The sequence below is a fragment of the Nerophis lumbriciformis genome, linkage group LG16 (assembly GCF_033978685.3).
Source record: "Nerophis lumbriciformis linkage group LG16, RoL_Nlum_v2.1, whole genome shotgun sequence".
In the NCBI taxonomy this organism is placed as follows: Eukaryota; Metazoa; Chordata; class Actinopteri; order Syngnathiformes; family Syngnathidae; genus Nerophis; species Nerophis lumbriciformis.
Window position 1 is genome coordinate 32,006,256 of NC_084563.2, and position 20,576 is coordinate 32,026,831.

Consider the following 20,576-nt stretch of genomic DNA (forward strand, 5'->3'; position numbering starts at 1 on the left):
CCAGTACTATGGAATGCCCTCCCGGTAACAGTTAGAGTTGCTACCTCAGTAGAAACATTTAAGTCCCATCTCAAAACTCATTTGTATACTCTAGCCTTTGAATAGCCCCCCTTTTTTTAGACCAGTTGATCTGCCGTTTCTTTTCTTTTCTCCTCTGCTCCCCCCTATCCCTTGTGGAAGGGGAGACACACAGATCCGGTGGCCATGGATGGGGTGCTGGCTGTCCGGGGTCGGGACCCGGGGTGGACCGCTCGCCTGTATATCGGTTGGGAACATCTCTGCGCTGCTGACCCGTCTCCGCTCGGGATGGTTTCCTGCTGACCCCACTGTGGACTGGACTCTTACTGTTATGCTGGATCCACTATGGACTGTACTCTCACAATATTATGTTAGACCCACTCGACATCCATTGCATTCGGTCTCCCTAGAGGGGGGGGGGTTACCCACATATGCGGTCCTCTCCAAGGTTTCTCATAGTCATTCACATCGACGTCCCACTGGGGTGAGTTTTTCCTTGCCCTTATGTGGGCTCTGTACCGAGGATGTCGTTGTGGCTTGTGCAGCCCTTTGAGACACTTGTGATTTAGGGCTATATAAATAAACATTGATTGATTGATAATTTTACAGAAAAAAGTAATAATTTTACAAGAAAATATTGCAATATTACAGAAACAGAAAGAATATGAGAAATTGTTATCAATTTTAAAAGAAAAAAAGTCAACACATTGTGAGAAACAGACTGTTTTTAGTTAATTTTTTTCTGGGGGGGGGGGTTGTTTGTAGTTGGTTTAATCTTCATTATTATACAGTATGTCTCTATTTACATATTTATTTCATTATTCTTAAATTAATTTTGGCCAAAGGGGGAGTACTTCAAATTTGTACACACACTTGTTATTTCATATGTTGACCAGAGGGGGAGCACTTTTAAAAGCGACACACAGTCAATTAGAAAAATCCCTCCTTTTTGGGACCACCCTCATTTTGATAGATGTCACCAGCAGGGGTGCAAATGAGACATTCTCTATTAGATGCAATGTTATTGGGATCATGATTTATGTCATCACTTGTTCACACTCTTGTATTTGTTACCTTCTTGAGACCTGAGAAAAATGCCTCCCTCTTTAGGACCAGCCTTTCTAGATATATAAAGATTAGTATTGACAACATTAATAATATATACATACTATGCAAACATAAAAAAGCTTGTTGTGAAAAATTAGTTGGAATTTCACAAGAAAAAGGTCACAATTATACAAGAAAAAAATTAGAATTTTGGCAGTATTATAATGAAAGTTGTCATTTTACTCAACGCTAGTCAAAATTTTACAAGAAAAACTGAACATTTGTGCAATATTATGATAAAAGTTGGAATTTTACTCAATAACAGTTGGAATTTTACAAGAAAAGCTTAAAATTTTGGCAATTTTATGAAAAGAGTCGTAATTTTACTCGACAAAAGTCACAATTTTATAAGAAAACTTTACAATTTTGGTAATATTATAATGGTCGGAATCTTACTTGGCAAAATGATGACAAAAGTCATAGTTTTACTCAAAAAAATGTCACCATTTTACAAGAACAACAACAAAAATTGGCAATATTGTGATAAAAGTCAGAATTTTGTATGACAAATGTCACCATTTGGCATTAAAAAGTAACACTTTTACATAAAAAAAGGAATCATTTTACGAGAAAATATTGCAATATTACAGAAACAGAAAGAATATGAGAAATTGTTCCCAATTTTATAGGAAAAAAGTCGACATTGTGAGAAAAAGACTGCTTTTAGTTAGTTAATTAATTTTTTACTTTTTTTTATTGGTTTTTAATCTTCATTATATACTTCAAGTTATTACAGTATGTCTCTATATACATATTTATTTTATTTTTGTATCAATTTTGGCCAAAGGGGGCGCATTTCAATTTCTCACACACACTTGTTATTTCATATGTTGACCAGAGGGGGAGCACTTTTAAAAGCGACACACAGTCAATGAGAAAAATCCCTCCTTTTTGGGACCACCCTCATTTTGATAGATGTCACCAGCAGGGGTGCAAATGAGACATTCTCTATTAGATGCAATGTTATTGGGACCATGATTTATGTCATCACTTGTCCACACCTCCTCATATGGAAGATACTTTTCCTTCTTCATGTCTCAAGAAGGGTAAAAAATACAAGAACACACACACACACACACACACACACACACACACATTCTTGTATTTGTTACCTTCTCGAGACCTCCAAAAAATGCCTAGAACCACCCTTTCTAGATATATAAAGGTTTGTATTTACAACAATAATAATATATACATACTATGCAAGAAAAAGGTCACAATTTCACAAGAAAAACTCATAATGTTGGCAGTATTATAATAAAAGTCATCATTTTACTCAACCCAAGTCAAAATCTTACAAGAAAAACTGAACATTATTATGATAAAAGTTGGAATTTTACTCGAAAGTTGCAATTTTACAAGAAAAGCTTAAAACGTTGGCATTTTTAGGAAAAGTGTCGTAACTTTACTCGACAAAAGTCACAATTTTATAAGAAAACTTTAAAATGTTGGCAATATTATAATAATAATCGGAATTTTACTTGGCACAATTATGACAAAAGTCATAATTTTACTGTAGAAGCTAACAGTTAATGGGCACTATAGTCTTAGTAGCGTAGTGTATTTGTTCATCCTATGGTCACATACGGGACGCGGGTTGTCTTACGTCAGCACCGGAAGTCGTAAAATCAGCTGTTCACCTGGCGGGTTTTTCCGAGGATGAATAGGGAAGTCCTTCTTTCGCTTGTTTTATCATATATTGCTGCCTTTGCACCTGTCAATGTTTACTTTTGTATGCACATTAAATCAAACAAAAAATCCTGACTTTGGAGCAATGTTCACGGACTCTAGTATTTGGCTCTCTATTCGATGCAATGGTTTTCCGTATTGGGACCATGATTTATGTACTCACTTGTTCACACCTCCTCATATGGAATGGTACTTTTCCATCTTGATGTCTCAAGAAGGGTAAAAATACAAGAACACACACACACACACACACACACACACACACACACACACACACACACACACACACACACACACACACACACACATTGTTGTATTTGTTACCTTCTTGAGACCTGAGAAAAATGCCTCCCTCTTTAGGACCAGCCTTTCTAGATATATAAAGATTAGTATTGACAACATTAATAATATATTCATATTATGCACATATAAAAAAAGCTTGTTGTGAAAATTGAGTTAGAATTTCACAAGAAAAAGGTCACAAATATACAAGAAAAAATTTGAATGTTGGCAGTATTATAATAAAAGTCATCATTATTAGTCAAAATTATAAATAATGATAAATGGGTTGTACTTGTATAGCGCTTTTCTACCTTCAAGGTACTCAAAGCGCTTTGACACTACTTCCACATTTACCCATTCACACACACATTCACACACTGATGGAGGGAGCTGCCATGCAAGGCGCTACCAGCACCCATCAGGAGCAAGGGTGAAGTGTCTTGCTCAGGACACAACGGACATGACGAGGTTGGTACTAGGTGGGGATTGAACCAGGGACCCTCGGGTCGCGCACGGCCACTCTTCCAAAAAACAACAACTGAATATTTGTGCAATATTATGATAAAAGTTGGAATTTTACTCAATAACAGTTGGAATTTTACAAGAAAAGCTTAAAATTTTGACAATTTTATGAAAAGAGTCGTAACTTTACTCGACAAAAGTCACAATTTTATAAGAAAACTTTACAATTTTGGCAATATTGTAATAATGATCGGAATTTTACTTGGCAAAATGACGACAAAAAGTCATAATTTTACTCAAGAAATGTGACTGTTTTACAAGAACAACCAAAAAATTGGCAATATTGTGATAAAAGTCCGAATTTTATAAGACAAATGTCACCATTTTTCATTAAAAACTAACAATTTTACAGAAAAAAGTTAAAATGTTATGAGAAAATATTGCAACATTACAGAAACAGAAAGAATATGAGAAATTGTTCCCAATTTTATAAGAAAATTGATAATTGGTTTTTAATCTTCATTATTTAATTGAAGTTATTACAGAATGTCTCTATATACATATTTATATATTTTTTTTAATTAGTTTTGACCATAGGGGACGCATTTCATTTTCTTACACACACTTGTTATTACATATATTGGCCAGAGGGGGAACACTTCAGATTTTTACACACACTTGTTATTTCATATGTTGACCAGACACAAAAGCGACACACGGTCAATTAGAAAAATCCCTCCTTTTTGGGACCACCCTCATTTTGATGGATGTCACCAGCAGGGGTGCAAATGAGACATTTCACGCAGTCTGTGAAGTGAAGTGAATTACATTTATATAGCGCTTTTTCTCAAGTGACTCAAAGCGCTTTATATAGTGAAAGCCAATATCTAAGTTACATTTAAAGCAGTGTGGGTGGCACTGGGAGCAGGTGGGTAAAGTGTCTTGCCCAAGGACACAACGGCAGTGACTAGGATGGCGGAAGCAATGTTATTGGGACCATGATTTATGTCATCACTTGTTCACACCTCCTCATATGGAAGCTACTTTTCCTTCTTGATGTCTCAAGAAGGGTAGAAATACAAGAACACACATACACACACACACACACCTGAGAAAAATGCCTCCCTCTTTAGGACCAGCCTTTCTAGATATATAAAGATTAGTATTGACAACATTAATAATATATACATACTATGCACATATAAAAAAAGCTTGTTGTGAAAAATGAGTTAAAATTTCACAAGAAAAAGGTCACAAATATACAAAAAAACTTTGAATGTTGGCAGTATTATAATAAAAGTCATCATTATTAGTCAAAATTAAAAAACAACAACTGAATATTTGTGCAATATTATGATAAAAGTTGGAATTTTACTCAATAACAGTTGGAATTTTACAAGAAAAGCTTAAAATTTTGACAATTTTATGAAAAGAGTCGTAACTTTACTCGACAAAAGTCACAATTTTATAAGAAAACTTTACAATTTTGGCAATATTGTAATAATGATCGGAATTTTACTTGGCAAAATGACGACAAAAAGTCATAATTTTACTCAAGAAATGTGACTGTTTTACAAGAACAACCAAAAAATTGGCAATATTGTGATAAAAGTCCGAATTTTATAAGACAAATGTCACCATTTTTCATTAAAAACTAACAATTTTACAGAAAAAAGTTAAAATGTTATGAGAAAATATTGCAACATTACAGAAACAGAAAGAATATGAGAAATTGTTCCCAATTTTATAAGAAAATTGATAATTGGTTTTTAATCTTCATTATTTAATTGAAGTTATTACAGAATGTCTCTATATACATATTTATATATTTTTTTTAATTAGTTTTGACCATAGGGGACGCATTTCATTTTCTTACACACACTTGTTATTACATATATTGGCCAGAGGGGGAACACTTCAGATTTTTACACACACTTGTTATTTCATATGTTGACCAGACACAAAAGCGACACACGGTCAATTAGAAAAATCCCTCCTTTTTGGGACCACCCTCATTTTGATAGATGTCACCAGCAGGGGTGCAAATGAGACATTTCACGCAGTCTGTGAAGTGAAGTGAATTACATTTATATAGCGCTTTTTCTCAAGTGACTCAAAGCGCTTTATATAGTGAAAGCCAATATCTAAGTTACATTTAAAGCAGTGTGGGTGGCACTGGGAGCAGGTGGGTAAAGTGTCTTGCCCAAGGACACAACGGCAGTGACTAGGATGGCGGAAGCAATGTTATTGGGACCATGATTTATGTCATCACTTGTTCACACCTCCTCATATGGAAGCTACTTTTCCTTCTTGATGTCTCAAGAAGGGTAGAAATACAAGAACACACATACACACACACACACCTGAGAAAAATGCCTCCCTCTTTAGGACCAGCCTTTCTAGATATATAAAGATTAGTATTGACAACATTAATAATATATACATACTATGCACATATAAAAAAAGCTTGTTGTGAAAAATGAGTTAAAATTTCACCAGAAAAAGGTCACAAATATACAAAAAAAATTTGAATGTTGGCAGTATTATAATAAAAGTCATCATTATTAGTCAAAATTTTAAAAGAAAAACTGAATATGTGTGCGATATTATGATAAAAGTTGGAATTTTACTCAATAACAGTTGGAATTTTACAAGAAAAGCTTAAAATTTTGACAATTTTATGAAAAGAGTCGTAACTTTACTCGACAAAAGTCACAATTTTATAAGAAAACTTTACAATTTTGGCAATATTGTAATAATAATCGGAATTCTACTTGGCAAAATGATGACAAAAAGTCATAATTTTACTCAAGAAATGTCACTGTTTAACAAGAACAACCAAAAAATTGTCAATATTGTGATACAAGTCAGAATTTTATATGACAAATGTCACCATTTTGCATTAAAAACTAACAATTTTACAGAAAAAAGTTAAACTTTTATGAAAAATATTGCAACATTACAGAAACAGAAAGAATATGAGAAATTGTTCCCAATTTTATAAGAAAATTGATCATTGGTTTTTAATCTTCATTATTTACTTGAAGTTATTACAGAATGTCTCTATATACATATTTATTCTTTTTTTTTTTTTATTAGTTTTGACCAAAGGGGACGCATTTCATTTTCTTACACACACTTGTTATTACATACATTGGCCAGAGGGGGAGCACTTCAGATTTTTACACACACTTGTTATTTCATATGTTGACCAGACACAAAAGCGACACACGGTCAATTAGAAAAATCCCTCCTTTTTGGGACCACCCTCATTTTGATAGATGTCACCAGCAGGGGTGCAAATGAGACATTTCACGCAGTCTGTGAAGTGAAGTGAATTACATTTATATAGCGCTTTTTCTCAAGTGACTCAAAGCGCTTTACATAGTGAAAGCCAATATCTAAGTTACATTTAAAGCAGTGTGGGTGGCACTGGGAGCAGGTGGGTAAAGTGTCTTGCCCAAGGACACAACGGCAGTTATTGGGACCATGATTTATGTCATCACTTGTTCACACCTCCTCATATGGAAGCTACTTTTCCTTCTTGATGTCTCAAGAAGGGTAGAAATACAAGAAAACACACACACACACACGTAATGCACCGCATGTTAGAGTGCACAAGTGCGTATTAAAAAAAGATGATGGTCTCCTGCACAAAGACACACACGGTCCAGGGGCTGCAATGTTCACACTTCATGCTCCGCACACATGGGGCCCCTCTATGTGCTGATTGCTGTGTGTGCAGGCCTACCTCTGGCAGAGAGCTTCTTGGTGTTGATGATTTTGGCAGCGTACTCCTGGCCAGAGGAGATCTTCACGCAGCGTCTGACCACAGAGAAGGCTCCCCTGGACACCAAACGCAAAATATCAGCATATTCACCGCAGTCAAACCAACCGAGGCACTGGACCTAAGGGTCGGCAACCCACGGCTCTAGATTCTGTCCTAACATGGTTTGTGTAGGACCAGGCCCGGCCCTAACCAATCTGGCGCCCTAGGCAAGATTTTAGGTGGCGCCCCCCCACATCGGCAGTGAAGTGTATATACTCACAAGAAACCGAATAGCTTTGTCTTTGACCTTTTTTTTTTTTTTTACTTACAACTATACCTAATATATAAAGGGGTGGAAAAGTGACTATTACCTACAGGGCAAACATTAGCTAACCAGAAGGCAATAACAATGTAAATAAAAACACCTGCTTAAAAGATCTAATACAAATGTCCCTGAGGAATGTAAGGTGGGAGCAGAGGTGGGTAGTAACGCGCTACATTTACTCCGTTACATCTACTTGAGTAACTTTTGGGATAAATTGTACTTCTAAGAGTAGTTTTAATGCAACATACTTTTACTTTTACTTGAGTATATTTATAGAGAAGAAACGCTACTTTTACTCCGCTACTTTTATCTACATTCAGCTCGCTACTCGCTACTAATTTTTATCGATCTGTTAATGCACGCTTTGTTTGTTTTGGTCTGTCAGACAGACCTTCATAGTGCCTGCGTTTCAACAAATACAGTCACTGGTGACGTTCACTCCGTTCCACCAATCAGATGCAGTCACTGGTGACGTTGGACCAATCAAACAGAGCCAGGGGTCACATGACCTGACTTAAACAAGTTGAAAAACTTATTGGGGTGTTACCATTTAGTGGTCAATTGTACGGAATATGTACTGTACTGTGCAATCTACTAATACAAGTTCCAATCAATCAATCAAAAGTGTGAAGGAAAATAGACCATTTTTTATTTCAACCGTACACACCGTCAAAAGCCTAAAGACTGACTGCACAGTTCCTGTCTTCACAATAAAAGTGCCGCTCCATCGCGCCTGCGCTTTCAAAATAAGAGTCTCCGAAAGCCTGCGCAAACAAGCTAGCAAGCTACGGAGTTTGCCGCCAATGTATTTCTTGTAAAGTGTATAAAAACGAAAATGGAAGCTGGACATATAAGATGCCAAAAACCAACCACTTTCATGTGGTATTAAACAGAAAGGAGGAACTTTTTTTCTCCTCCATTTGAAAACGTGGACGTTTGTCATCACTACTGTCTGATCCCAATCAATGCAAGTCATCAGAATCAGGTAATACACCAACTTATATTCTTGTCTTCATGAAAGAAAGGAATCTATATGTGTTAAACATGCATGTATATTCATTAAAACACTATTAACATGTAAACAAAAACGGCAAAAAAAATAAATATAAATTATATACTGTATATATCAATGTATGTATATATATATATATATATATATATGTGTGTGTATATATATATGTATATGTGTGTGTGTGTGTGTGTATATATATATATATATATATATATATATATATATATATATATATATATATATATATATATATATATATATATATATATATATATATATATATATATAAATATATATGTGTGTGTATGTTACTCATCAGTTACTCAGTACTTGAGTAGTTTTTTTACAACATACTTTTTACTTTTACTCAAGTAAATATTTGGGTGACTACTCCTTACTTTTACTTGAGTAATAAATCTCTAAAGTAACAGTACTCTTACTTGAGTACAATTTCTGGCTACTCTACCCACCTCTGGGTGGGAGTACTGTAATTACCTAACGTTACATTATTATTTTCCAAAACAATTTAGCCCCCTCCACAATATTAACCCGACGTTAAAACAGAACTAGCTATTTATTGATTAGCAATTGCCGAATCATGTAATTATTTTTTGCATTTAGAAATAATAGTGCCAACTTTTTTTTTTTTTTTTTTTTCTTTTCCTCCAACATTTGTGGCACTGGCGTGGCGCCCCCTGATGGACGGCGCCCTTAGCATTTGCCTATACGGCCTATGCCACGGGCCGGCCCTGTGTAGGACAGGGGTCGGCAACCCAAAATGTTGAAAGAGCCATATTGGACCAAAAATACAAAAACAAATCTGTCTGGAGCCGCAAAAAAATAAAAGCCATATTACATACAGATAGTGTGTCATGAGATATACATTGAATTAAGATGACTTAAAGGAAACTAAATGAGCTCAATTATACCTACAAATGAGGTATAATGATGCAATATGTACATATAGCTAGCCCAGGGGTCAGCAACCCGCGGCTCTGGAGCCGCATGCGGCTCTTTGATCACTCTGATGCGGCTCAGCTGCTTGCTTGCCGACACCCCCTGATTTTTCCGGGATACTTCTGAATTTCAGTGCCTTTCCCGAAAATCTCCCGGGGTAACCATTCTCTAATTTTAACCAGGACAACAATAGTGGGGGCGTGCATGATAGCACTGCCTTTAGCATCCTTCACAACCTGTCGTCGCGTCAGCTTTTGTTACCAAACTATCTGCGTGCCGGCCCAGTCACATGTTGTATGGGGTTTCCGCCTATACACGTAAGTGACTGCAAGGCATACTTGGTCAACAGCCATGCAGGTTGCAGGTTACTGCGCCCACCTCAACCGACGCACAGAAGGGGGAGGGGGGGAAGTTGATGTGTGGTGGGGCGGGGTTTGGTGGTAGCGGGGGTGTATAATGTAGCCCGGAAGAGTTAGGGATGCATGAGATTCTGGGTATTTGTTCTGTTGTGTTTATGTTGTGTTACAGTGTGGATGTTCTCCCAAAATGTGTTTGTCATTCTTGTTTGGTGTGGGTTCACATTGTGGCGCATATTAGTAAGAGTGTTAAAGTTGTTTATATCGCCACCCTCAGTGTAACCTGAATCGCTGTTGACCAAGTAGGCCTTGCAGTCACTTACGTGTGCAGGCAGAAGCCGCATACAACATGTAACTGGGCTGGCACACAGTTAGTACAGACTGTAGAGGGTGCTAATGGCAGTGTCATCACGGCACGCCCTTATTAGTGATGATTGGGTAAAAATCAGCAGACATTCGAAAGAATGGTTGCCCAGAATTACGGGAATCTACCGGAAAAATCGGGAAGGGGCCGTACTAACATAAAATTTTCATTATAAGGTGCGGGCCGCAAAATAACGTCTCACGGGCCGCGTGTCTGAGACCCCTGGTTTAGACATAGCACAAAGCAAAAAAAAAACTTTGTATGCAGTGTTATTTCATTTTAAATTTCAAAAAAGTTTTGTGGCTCCCAATGTTTTCTTTAATTTGTGAAACGGGTCAAAATGGCTCTTTGAGTGGTAAAGGTTGCCGACCCCTGAGCTAGCCTAAATAGCATGTTAGCATCGATTAGCTTGCAGTCATGCAGTGACCAAATATGTCTGATTAGCACTCCGCACAAGTCAATAACATCAACAAAACTCACCTTTGTGGATTCATGCACAACGTTAAAAGTTTGGTGGACAAAATGAGACAGAAAAGGAAGTGGCATAAAACACATCCGAGAAAGTCGGAGAAAGTTATACATGTAAACAAACTACGGTGAGTTCAAGGACCGCCAAAATTAGTAGGACAAAACGGCGCTCGCCAAATACTGGAATCAGTAAGGCATGTTTAATATAAACAGTGTGCTTTATAACAATTAGGGAGGTTTGTGTCATGTTTGTCCTCCTACAGAAACCATATTAAAACAACACAAAAAATATTTTCCCCTCAACTTTTTACATTTTTCATACATTTTTGAAAAAGCTCCAGAGAGCCACTAGGGCGGCGCTAAAGATAGAGCCGCGGGTTGCCGACCCCTGGTATAGGAGGACAAACATGACACAAACCTTCCAAATTGTTAGAAATCCCACTGTTTATATCAAACATGCTTCACTGATGAGACTATTTAACCAGCGCCGTTTCGTCCTACTAACTTCGGCGGTCCTTGAACGCACCGTAGTTTGTTTACATGTACAACTTTCTCCGACGCTGCCACAGAAAGACGTGTTTGATGCCACTCCTTCGCTGTCTCATTTTGTCCACCAAACGTTTTATGCTGTGCGTGGATGCACAAAGGTGAGCTTTGTTGATGTTGTTGACTTGTGTCGAGTGCTAATTGGTCACAATCCATGCTAACATGCTATTTAGGCTCGCTGTATGTACATATTGCGTCGTTATTGTCAGGTTCAAACACTGATGACATCTATTTAACAAGACAAGAAGCAAGGAATTAAACAGACAGAATTAAATTTGGCTCAATTGAAGAGAAACGCATACACCTGTACCCTTGTACAGTGTAACCACGCTCTGACGAAAGATTGTACGCCTCCTCTTTTATTTGGACTTTCCCTGATTACATGGCAACAGCTGTTTCTAAGGGAGGGGGGTCGTAAACAGCCATCGTCTTTGATTACAAACAGTTCAAAGAAAAGGTCGTAAAACAGTTCAAAGAAAAGGTCCCTGGAGGGGAGTCAGGTCCTGCTTCCTCTACACTTTGTAGCTCTCGGGTCAAGACAAAAACTTTCTGTGGATTACAATACATCAAAGAAACAGAACGTCTTCATGTTGCTTCCCATCCTACACAGTGGAGGTTTACAAGCCTTCTTCTTGGTGGGATCAAAGACAGCTTGTGTCCTCTCGCAGGGCGAGCTGAACTCAATGTAACACAAAGTTTTGTGATAACTTAGATACAATTATTGTAACATTTATGCCTCTTTTGTAGGTATATTTGAGCTCATTTAGTTTCCTTTACTTATGTCCTCTGTGTGTTGAACCTATATTTGCATGTCTCCTGACACATTATCTGTATGTAATACTGGCTGCATTTCTGATAGTTGTTTGTGTGCCATGTTGTTCCAGACCACAGCAAAAGTTACCATTTTGTTCCAGACCACAGGAAACGTTAGCCAGCTTGCAAAGATTGTAACAAATCCATTAGAAGGAGACAACCTGCCGTTTCCTTTAACCTGGACACACACGTCTATAACTTTAGTCATTCTAAGTAGCGTACAGTTCTAACTTATATCTGTCAGTAGACTCGCTATGGAAGCGCTAAAAACTACAACGTGGACGACGGGGAGAAACGCTGTCGAAGTGGAGGCACGTAAATAGGAGCGCCGTATCCTGAAGAGATGGTCAGAAAGCGACGTGAACGTCTGTAAAACATCATCTATGCAATATTTTGAGCAAATAACCACCATTACATGTTATGGAGACCACAAGGAAGTGTTTAAATGTAGATAATAATCACAATATGACTCATTTAATGCGCCTTTTGTATGAAAATAGACCTGAATAGACCCGCTCTTTGAAATAGAAAAATATGAGTAGTTTTATTATATCATCTGGTTTCTGATCGCATAATCCAGGGTGTGTTTTTCACATTTTCCTGTAATCAGACAATATTTTCGGTATATCAGAAGGAATCTATGGGGGTGTGGGTTTCTTTGATGCACTGTAATCGACAGAAAGATATTGCCTTGACCCGAGAACTACAAAGCGGAGAGAAAGCAGGACCTGCCCAAGCTCCAGGCACCTCTTCTTTGAACTGTTTTGCCACCTCTTCTTTGAACTGTTTTGTAACAAAGGCGATGGCTGTTTACGACCCCCCTCCCTTAGAAACATCTGTTCAGTATTTTAACATAAAAGTGTTTGATTGTGAGGCATTAAAAGCCACAAAATGCAAGGGGTCCATCAGACCCACAAACGCTGGCTGAGTAACAACAATATGAACGTCGCACAAGAGTTAATCCGGTGCGCCCTACGGTCCGGTAAATACGGTATTTGAGAAGTGCGACTCATTTGACGTGATAGCATTTTGAAAGCGGACAAAGGTGCCTAATAGCAGAATTGTTGTGGCCAGCGTCCGTGGAAAACCTCAACAAAAAGTAGGTCAGCTATATTTGAGGGCGCCGCATCTCTAAATGCAGCCTTGGACAGGACTGCCTGCCTCAGCTCACACACACACACACACATTTGTACATATACACACACACACACATTTTATGTCCATGTCTGTGCACATTTCCCACTTCCACTCCAATCTTCCCCTCCTCCGCAGCTCTGACTCCTTCTAACCTTCGACCACGGCGTGTGGATTTCAAGACTGGGATGAGGAGGAGGATGAGGAGGATGTCTCGCTCCGACCCTTCCTGCAGATGAATTATTCAGGGACGTGCTTCAAAAGCACTAATAGGAAAATAACGTACTACATCAGTGGGGCTTCCGAACTTTGCCTCTTCAGAGTCCATTTTTAAAATGTTTGATTTTTAAAAGCCGATACAATACATAGATTTTTTTTTTCAAAGGAAAAAATAAGCTTGCACGTCAACGTCGAAGCAAGATAAATATCGGACACATAATTATAGACTTAGACTTCCTTTTATGGTCATTCAAATTTTAACTTTGCAGTACAGATAAGAACATACTTGCCAACCTTGAGACCTCCGATTTCGGGAGGGGGGCGTGGTCGGGGGCGTGGTTGGGGGCGTGGTTAATAGGGGAGGAGTATATTTACAGCTAGAATTCACCAAGTCAAGTATTTCATATATATTTATACATATATATATATATATATATAAGAAATACTTGACTTTCAGTGAATTCTATTTATATATATTTATTATATATATATATATATATATATATATATATATATATATATATATATATATATATAAATAAAAGAAATACTTGAATTCCAGTGTTCATTTATTTACACATATACACACACATAACACTCATCTACTCATTGTTGAGTTAAGGGTTGAATTGTCCATCCTTGTTCTATTCTCTGTCACTATTTTTCTAACCATGCTGAACACCCTCTCTGATGATGCATTCTGCTTCGTCTCCTTGTTGTGTGCGCAGTTGTGCACTGCACTCTCTAAAAGCCGTAGATGTTATTGTCATATATGCATGTACAGTAGATGGCAGTATTGTCCTGTTTAAGAGTGTCACAACATTGCTGTTTACGGCAGACGAACTGCTTTACGGTAGACGAAAACGTGACTGCTGTTGTGTGTTGTTGCCGCGCTGGGAGGACGTTAATGAAACTGCCTAACAATAAACCCACATAAGAAACTAAGAACTCGCCCTCGATCATTCTCCAGTTATAACGTCATTGGGGAGGCGCGCTGTTTATATTGTGGGAAAGCGGACGTGAAAACAGGCTGTCGACACGTCACTCAGGTCCGCCTGAATTTCTGGAGATTTTCGGGAGAAAATTTGTCCCGGGTGGTTTTCGGGAGAAGCGCTGAATTTCGGGAGTCTCCCGGAAAATCCGGGAGGGTTGGCAAGTTTGGATAAGAACGAAATTTCGTTGCATTAGCTCATGGTAGTGCAGGATAAAAGAGCAATAAGGTGCAGATATAAATAAATAGATTACTGTACACTGCAAAAAGTGAGATCTAAGTAAGATGAAATATCTCAAATAAGGGTGATATTTGCTTATTTTCTGTCTGATAAGATCATTCTTCTCACTAAGCAGATTTTATGTTCGAGTGTTTTACTTGTTTTAAGTGCTTTGCTCCTCAATGATCTCAGTAAGATTTTACAGCTTGATGCTGAGATTTGATGACCTATATTGAGTAAAACATGCTGGAAACTAGAATATCAACTGTTGCAAAGTATAAAACTCACAAGTATAAAACTAGTTTTTTTAAAGTAATAATTTCTTACTTCAAGCATGAAAAAAAAAATCATGATTTTGACACAATTGTGTCTCATAATTAAAACAGATGACAGCCAAATGGACTTTGCGGTTTTATTTTCAATGAAACAATAGAAAATACCGTATTTCTCGGAGTATAAGTCGCACCTGCCGAAACTGCATAATAAAGAAGGAAAAAAACATATATAAATCGTACTGGAGCCCGGCCAAACTATGGAAAAAACTGCGACTTATAGTCCGAAAAATACGGCAGGTACTCATATAGTAGTACAGTTGGCACAGTACAGTAAACTGACTAATATTTAAACATTTAACATGTGACATTTTAAACTATTTTGAACAGAAATTCTGACAAATTCTTCAAAATTACAATTAAAAAAAATGTGGCCGGGTATATATATATATATACATAAATATGTGTTTATATATATATATGAATATGAATATATATGAATGTGTATGTATATATATATATATATATATATATATGAATATGAAAATATATGAATATGTATATAAATATATATATATATACATATATATATATATATATATATATATATATATATATATATTCATACATACATATATATATATATATATATATATATATATATTCATATTCATACATATAATTCCGCCACACCTAGTGTGTGTGTGACGATCATTGGTACTTTGACTTGACATATGTATATAAATATATAGTCATATATATATATATATATATATATATATATATATATATATATATATATATATATATATATATATATATATATATATATATATATATATATATATATATATATATATATATATATATATATATATATATATATATGTATGTGTGGGAAAAAAATCACAAGACTACTTCATCTCTACAGGCCTGTTTCATGAGGGGTTCCCTCAATCATCAGGAGATTTTAATGGGAGCATTCACATACCATGGTTTATATAGGGCACAGAGTGGGTGGGTACAGGCTGGCGTAGGGGCGTGGTGATTGGCTCATGTGTTACCTAGGAGGTGTTTCCGTCTGTGGCGGCATGCTGATACAATTTTGCTGCGCTTGTTGAGGGATGACAGGTCTGGACGGTATATAATAAACAGTTTCTCTTTCAAGCATAGGTTGCATCTTTTATTACCACTATTGTAAGGTGTGCTGGATGCAAGAATTTGCCATGTTATTGAATATTCAACATTATTGTCTTTGAGGTCCCAAATGTGTTTGCTGAGTTCTGTGGTATTCCGCAGGTTTTGGTTCCTGAAAGAAGCCTTGTGATTGTTCCATCTGGTTTTAAACTCTCCCTCGGTTAATCCTACATATGTGTCGGATGTGTTAATGTCCTTGCGTGTTACCTTAGATTGGTAAACAACTGATGTTTGTAAGCACCCACCGTTGAGAGGGCAATCAGGTTTCTTGCGGCAGTTGCAGCCTTTGTTGGTTTTGGGGTCGCTCTGTCCGGGGGCCGACGGCTCATTTGCAATTGTTTTGTTGTGGTTTGAGATAATTTGTCGTATATTGTTCATACAGCTGTAGCTCAATTTAATGTTGTTCTTGTTGAATACTTTTCTTAGGGTGTTGCCTTTGGGGAAGTGTTTGTCAATCAGACTGAGGAATTTGTGGCCAATGTTAGTTGACTAACAACTATTTGTGGCCAATGTTAGTTGACTAACAACTAACATTGGCCACAAATTCCTCAGTCTGATTGACAAACACTTCCCCAAAGGCAACACCCTAAGAAAAGTATTCAACAAGAACAACATTAAATTGAGCTACAGCTGTATGAACAATATACGACAAATTATCTCAAACCACAACAAAACAATTGCAAATGAGCCGTCGGCCCCCGGACAGAGCGACCCCAAAACCAACAAAGGCTGCAACTGCCGCAAGAAACCTGATTGCCCTCTCAACGGTGGGTGCTTACAAACATCAGTTGTTTACCAATCTAAGGTAACACGCAAGGACATTAACACATCCGACACATATGTAGGATTAACCGAGGGAGAGTTTAAAACCAGATGGAACAATCACAAGGCTTCTTTCAGGAACCAAAACCTGCGGAATACCACAGAACTCAGCAAACACATTTGGGACCTCAAAGACAATAATGTTGAATATTCAATAACATGGCAAATTCTTGCATCCAGCACACCTTACAATAGTGGTAATAAAAGATGCAACCTATGCTTGAAAGAGAAACTGTTTATTATATACCGTCCAGACCTGTCATCCCTCAACAAGTGCAGCGAAATTGTATCAGCATGCCGCCACAGACGGAAACACCTCCTAGGTAACACATGAGCCAATCACCACGCCCCTACGCCAGCCTGTACCCACCCACTCTGTGCCCTATATAAACCATGGTATGTGAATGCTCCCATTAAAATCTCCTGATGATTGAGGGAACCCCTCATGAAACAGGCCTGTAGAGATGAAGTAGTCTTGTGATTTTTTTCCCACACATACATATATTGCGCTCTACTACGGTATCGAGCACTATTTTTTGGATAACCTTATTAAGACATATATATATATACATTTTCAACCACTTATTCCCTTCGGGTCGTGGGGGGCGCTGGAGCCTATCTCAGCTACAATCGGGCGGAAGGCGGTATATATATATATATATATATATATATATATATATTTTTTTTTTTATTTTTTTTTTATACACATATCTGTGTTGGCCCTGCGATGAGGTGGCGACTTGTCCAGGGTGCACGCCGCCTTCCGCTTGAATGCAGCTAAGATAGGCTCCAGCACCCCCCGCAACCCCGAAAGGGACAAACAGTAAAAAATAAATGGATGGATGGATGGATATATATGTGTATATATATATATATATATATATATATATATATATATATATATATACACACACACACACACATATATGCACACACATATATGTATATTTACATACATATATGTATATATATATATATATATTTACATACATATATATATATATATATATATATATATATACATACATATACATACCGGTACACACACACATACTGTATATATACACACATATATGTATATTTACATACATATATGTTTATATATATACATACATAGATATGTATAGATATACATACATATGTATATTTATACCTACATATATGTATAAATATACATATGTGCATACATATATATATTTACACACATATATATATTTACACATATATATTTACACACATATACACACACATACATACCCCACCTACAGTGGCAAGCATATATATATATATAAATACATATATGTACACATTTTATATGCATATATATATATATATATATATATATATATATATATATATATATATATATATATACACGAATACACACATAATTACACAAACACACACAATTATACACTAACACACACATATATACATGTGTGTGTGTATATATATATATATATATATATATATATATATATATATATATATATATATATATATACACACACACTGCAGGTGGGAGGGGTGACATTTGACAATATCTGGTACTCAGTTTGCGAGGGTGGATGCAGTATAAGTAATAGTACATGTAGTATATGTAGAAGTAGTATTACATGTAGTATATGTATAAGTAGTAGTATATGTATAAGTAGTATTACATGTAGTATATGTATAAGTAGTAGTACGTATATGTAGGAGTAGTAGTATATGTATAAGTAGTATTACATGTAGTATATGTATAAGTAGCAGTATATGTATAAATAGTAGTATATGTATAAGTAGTATTACATGTAGTATATGTATAAGTAGTAGTATATGTATAAATAGTAGTATATGTATAAGTAGTAGTACAAGTAGTATATGTATAAGTAGTATTGCATGCAGTATATTTATAAGTAGTAGTACATGTAGTATATGTATAAGTAGTATTACATGTAGTATATGTATAAGTAGTAGTATATGTAGTATATGTATAAGTAGTAGTATATGTAGTATATGTATAAGTAGTAGTATATGTAGAAGTAGTAGCATACAGTATGTATAAGTATAGTAATGATAAAATGCACATGCAGTGGATGGAGGCAGTGACGTCACGTGGATGTTGTTGTTGTTGCGTGGAACAAAAAGGCGGGATTAAGAGCAATGCAGCACTGGCTTGCATCACACATGGCAACACGCACCCCCCACGCACCCCCCCATCCGCGCGCCCTGTGAGTGACAGGGCCACACGCACGCGCACGGCGATTGGAGCGCCCTGGCAATCCTCAAAACTGACGGCGGTGTGTGACGTCACACGCGGAAATTCGGAAGGATGCGGACACGATCGATACTTACTTGCCAAGCTCCTCGAACAGCTGGTACTCGTCCGTGAATCTCGTGCAGATGGTGAGCGCCATGGTGTCTGCTGTGGTCGTGGGAGCCGCGTGCGAGTCTTTCATGCACGGACGGCGCTCACCTGCACGGCCGGCTGCAGCAGGAGGACCGTGGGTGCAGCAGCAATCAATCAATCAATCAATCAATCAATCAATCAACCAATCAGTCAGTCAATCAATCAGTAGAAGCCGCTGGCGTGTGGGAGGCGTGATCAATCGTCGTGTCGTGGCCAAAGCATGTTTTGGCGCATTTGGGTGCTGCGTGAGTGGGGAGTGTTCGCCAGCCAGGCTGCGCCGACCCCCAGCTGTGCGCTTAGTCCCGCCCCCCTGGGTCACGTGACGCCCGTCGACCGCATGCAAATGCAGTATTTCATACCACGCCCACTTTAGACACCACAAGACACGTGACTATGAATCACGTGCTTCATAATAAAGCTGAGCCGCACAAGCATGCCCCTAAGTGGACGACAGCGGTATTTTTTTTATTTTTTTTTTACTCCGTTTATCATCATAAGCAACAAATGGTCAAGTGAGATCATAATAATTAGCAGATATTTAAGTATTTATTTGTATTTAACAAAAATGTTTGTAAAGCATGATCATGCTTTACAAACATTTTTTTTAAATACAAATAAATACTTAAATATCTGCTTGACTTGTGATTTCAAAGCAAATTATCCATCAAATTGTAAGAATGACCATGCATTTTTTTTATTTACAGGGTTTTTTTTAATTAAAAAAATATATAAATATTATCCAATATTGCAACAAATATATTATCATGCTTTGCAAACATTTGTTGTTAAGATAACAATTAATGCTTAAATATTTATAACTTACAGTGTTTTTATCGCGCATTACTGTACATTTTAAAATTGTATTCTAACCAATGTTTCAACAAATATATTATCATACTTTACAGGGGTTTTTTGTTAAAATAAAAATAAATACTTAAAAATCTGCTTGACTTATGATTTCAATGCATTTTATCCATCAAATTGTTCAAATGGCAGAATTTTTTTTTTAATTTACAGTGTTTTTTTTATTGAATACAAAAATATTATCCAATATTATTATACTTTCCAAACCTTTTTTTTTTGTTAAAATAAAAATAAATACTTAAATATTTGCTTGACTTGTGATTTCAAAGCAATGTATCCATCAAATTGTAAAAATGA

The 20,576-nt window shown here is 36.7% G+C and overlaps 1 protein-coding gene across 9 annotated transcripts in view; it reads right to left on the reverse strand.

Moving 5' to 3' along the window:
* Positions 1-19,709, reverse strand: part of camk2d2 (calcium/calmodulin-dependent protein kinase (CaM kinase) II delta 2) — a 144,972-nt gene extending 125,263 nt beyond the window's left edge. For all 9 annotated transcript variants that reach the window (XM_061977010.1, XM_061977003.1, XM_061977001.1 and 6 more), the window contains exons 1-2: positions 19,361-19,709; positions 7,310-7,404 (exon numbers count right to left, since the gene is read on the reverse strand). In XM_061977010.1, coding sequence (XP_061832994.1) covers positions 7,310-7,404; positions 19,361-19,464 — 199 coding nt within the window. In that variant the 5' untranslated portion in view covers positions 19,465-19,709. The remainder of the gene's footprint in view (positions 1-7,309; positions 7,405-19,360) is intronic.
* Positions 19,710-20,576: the final 867 nt, after the last annotated feature.